The following is a 2,219-nucleotide window of genomic DNA, read 5'->3' as shown; positions in this document are numbered from 1 at the left end:
CGTTCCTCCCGAGCGCGGCCATTAGCTACCGGACAGGGGGCAAAGGAAATGTGCCCCTGGAGCGAGGGTGGTGCAGCGGGAACGGGGACAGGGACCTGAGTGGGCACACGGGACACGTGCGGGGACAGCAGACAGCGTGTGGAGGGCAGGGGTGGGACAGGGTAACGGGGGCGGTGGGATAGAAGCGATGCTGATGTTTGGGAGCAGCTCTCTGTGCCAGAGATCTCCAGTTTCAATCTGAGCACCCCTGGTGAATGTTTTACTGGGAGAATCTGTGCTGAACGGTTACATTTTCATCATAGTTTTATAATGAGATCATTCATGTCAAGGTAAAAGCTGAAAAAGCAGGGTAATGTTTGGGTGCTCGTTCTTTCAGAGGAAGAGGTGAGATCTTTGGCACAGCAACCGTTCGGACGAGCCAGCATCTGATCCTGTTGACATTCCTCATGATCCTGTCCTGCTATCCCTCCTCCTCACTGTGTCTCCGTGCATTCATGTCCCTGCGTGTATTCTCCTGTTGTGTTCACTCCTGTGGGAAGATCTGCTTTGCTCTCTGTCAAACTTTCCCGCTTCATCCACGAAGCGGAGCGGTGTCAGCAGCGCTGGGCAGTGGTGACAGCAATGTTCCTTTCAAACAACAGAGCAGAGGAACGTTCCCATCTCCTTGTGCTCATCACATTCTTCTCCGTCTCCCTCCTAGTATCTGGTGTTTGAAATTGTGTCACCGTGTCCGATTTGACAAAGAGCATGCAGAGCTTTACCACAGTTAGTTCTTGCAGCTGTGTGAACACAGAGACCCTTTGGTTTCTCTATTAAAGACAAACCTGCAGCAGAGAACCCACACGAAAGAGAACGCTCACGCTCTGAGAAGTGCTTTGATTAGAACTGATCCCTTCTCAATGTCCCTGAATCACACCACAAGCAAAAACCCAGGGAAACCCGGGTGCTGTGGAACTGCTGCTTCCCCGCAGCCACCCTACTGCTGCCAGGGCCCCCGGCAGCTCCCTGAACTTCTGAGCCTGAGGGACAGGGTGTTGGTGTTGCTTTTATTATGCGTAAACATTAAGATACAACCAAATACAAGTTGTTTTAATCCCTTTTAGGAGACAAACGGGACGTTGGCTGAATTTGGGAGGCAAGGTGAGTGGCTGCCTGTCCTGGCGCCTGGCAGCGTGTACCTACAGAAAGGTCAGTCCGGGAGCCGTCACAGCACCAGCTGTTAACGTCACACAGCTGTTCCCTCTCCAAGTATCTCACCAGAAGGTTTTAATGCACAAAAGTGCTCCTTGGGTGAAGGGGCAGCCCGTTGGTCACTCTTATAAATATTTCTGGAGGCATAAAGCGTGTGAACCCTCGAGTATTCCCATAACCCAGCCGAGGCAGCCGCAGGCAGGATCACGGCTTGTCCCCAGCCCTGCTCTCCACGCCTTACCTAAAAGCACAATCGTCTTTCCCCCTTCTCTCCAGTTCGCTCTGTTAAAGCCGTTGTCATCACCATCTTCAACTTCATTGTCACCGTGGTGGCCACCTTCGCCTGCACATACCTGGGCAGCCAGTACGTCTTTGCAGACACCGCAGCGGTGAGTCAGCCCGTGGCCGCGGAGCACGTTTGCAGCGCACTCTGTGCCAGCCAGGCAGGAGCGGCAGCTCGACCGCACGTGCGGGGTCACTTATCTCTCTTTTTGTGTCCCCAGCGCGTCCTGTCAGCGGTAATCATGGCGTCGGTGGTTGGCTTGGCCGAGCTGTATGTCATGGTGCGGACCCTTGAAGGAGACCTTGGGAAACTGTGATCACACACAGCCCTCGTGCTGGAGGCTTTTGCCTTAATTTGGGGCCAGTTTATCGTCCACCATCTGTCTGTACCTGCTGCTGCTGCCGGGAAGACTGCTGCATTCCTCAGGGTTCGTCCTTTGTTTCCTGGTTGTTAATGTTCCTGAAATGGATGATGGATTAAAAATCCTGCAGCTGCAGAACAGCCGGAGGAACAGCCACAGGCTCTCACCACCCCGGCACAGAGAGGGGTGTTAGCTCCCGCCGTTCCTGTTCTCTGTGAAGTTGTTGTCCTTTTATTCTGTAAATAAATAACGTTGTGCGTTCACAACCTTCTTCCTACCTGCCGGGAGGCGTCCTGCTATGCAGAACACTGCCCTGACGTCTAAAGGATGCTGCAGAGAGCCGTTCACAACCTTCTTCCTACCTGCCGGGAAGCGTCCTGCTAT

The 2,219-nt window shown here is 53.6% G+C and overlaps 1 protein-coding gene across 1 annotated transcript; it reads left to right on the top strand.

Moving 5' to 3' along the window:
- Nucleotides 1-1,103: 1,103 nt before the first annotated feature.
- On the top strand, nucleotides 1,104-1,790 carry TMEM199 (transmembrane protein 199; the record flags this gene model as incomplete). The annotated part of the gene is made up of 3 exons (XM_010078078.1): nucleotides 1,104-1,140; nucleotides 1,468-1,580; nucleotides 1,695-1,790. Coding segments are annotated over 3 exons (246 nt in total), but the record flags the coding sequence as incomplete, so codon positions are not given.
- Between the last annotated feature and the right edge of the window lie 429 nt (nucleotides 1,791-2,219).

This window comes from Pterocles gutturalis, unplaced genomic scaffold (assembly GCF_000699245.1).
Source record: "Pterocles gutturalis isolate BGI_N339 unplaced genomic scaffold, ASM69924v1 scaffold5236, whole genome shotgun sequence".
NCBI classification, from domain to species: domain Eukaryota; kingdom Metazoa; phylum Chordata; class Aves; order Pterocliformes; family Pteroclidae; genus Pterocles; species Pterocles gutturalis.
The sequence above is the reverse complement of the archived record's forward strand: the minus strand, read 5'-3'. Positions and strand labels throughout refer to the sequence as shown.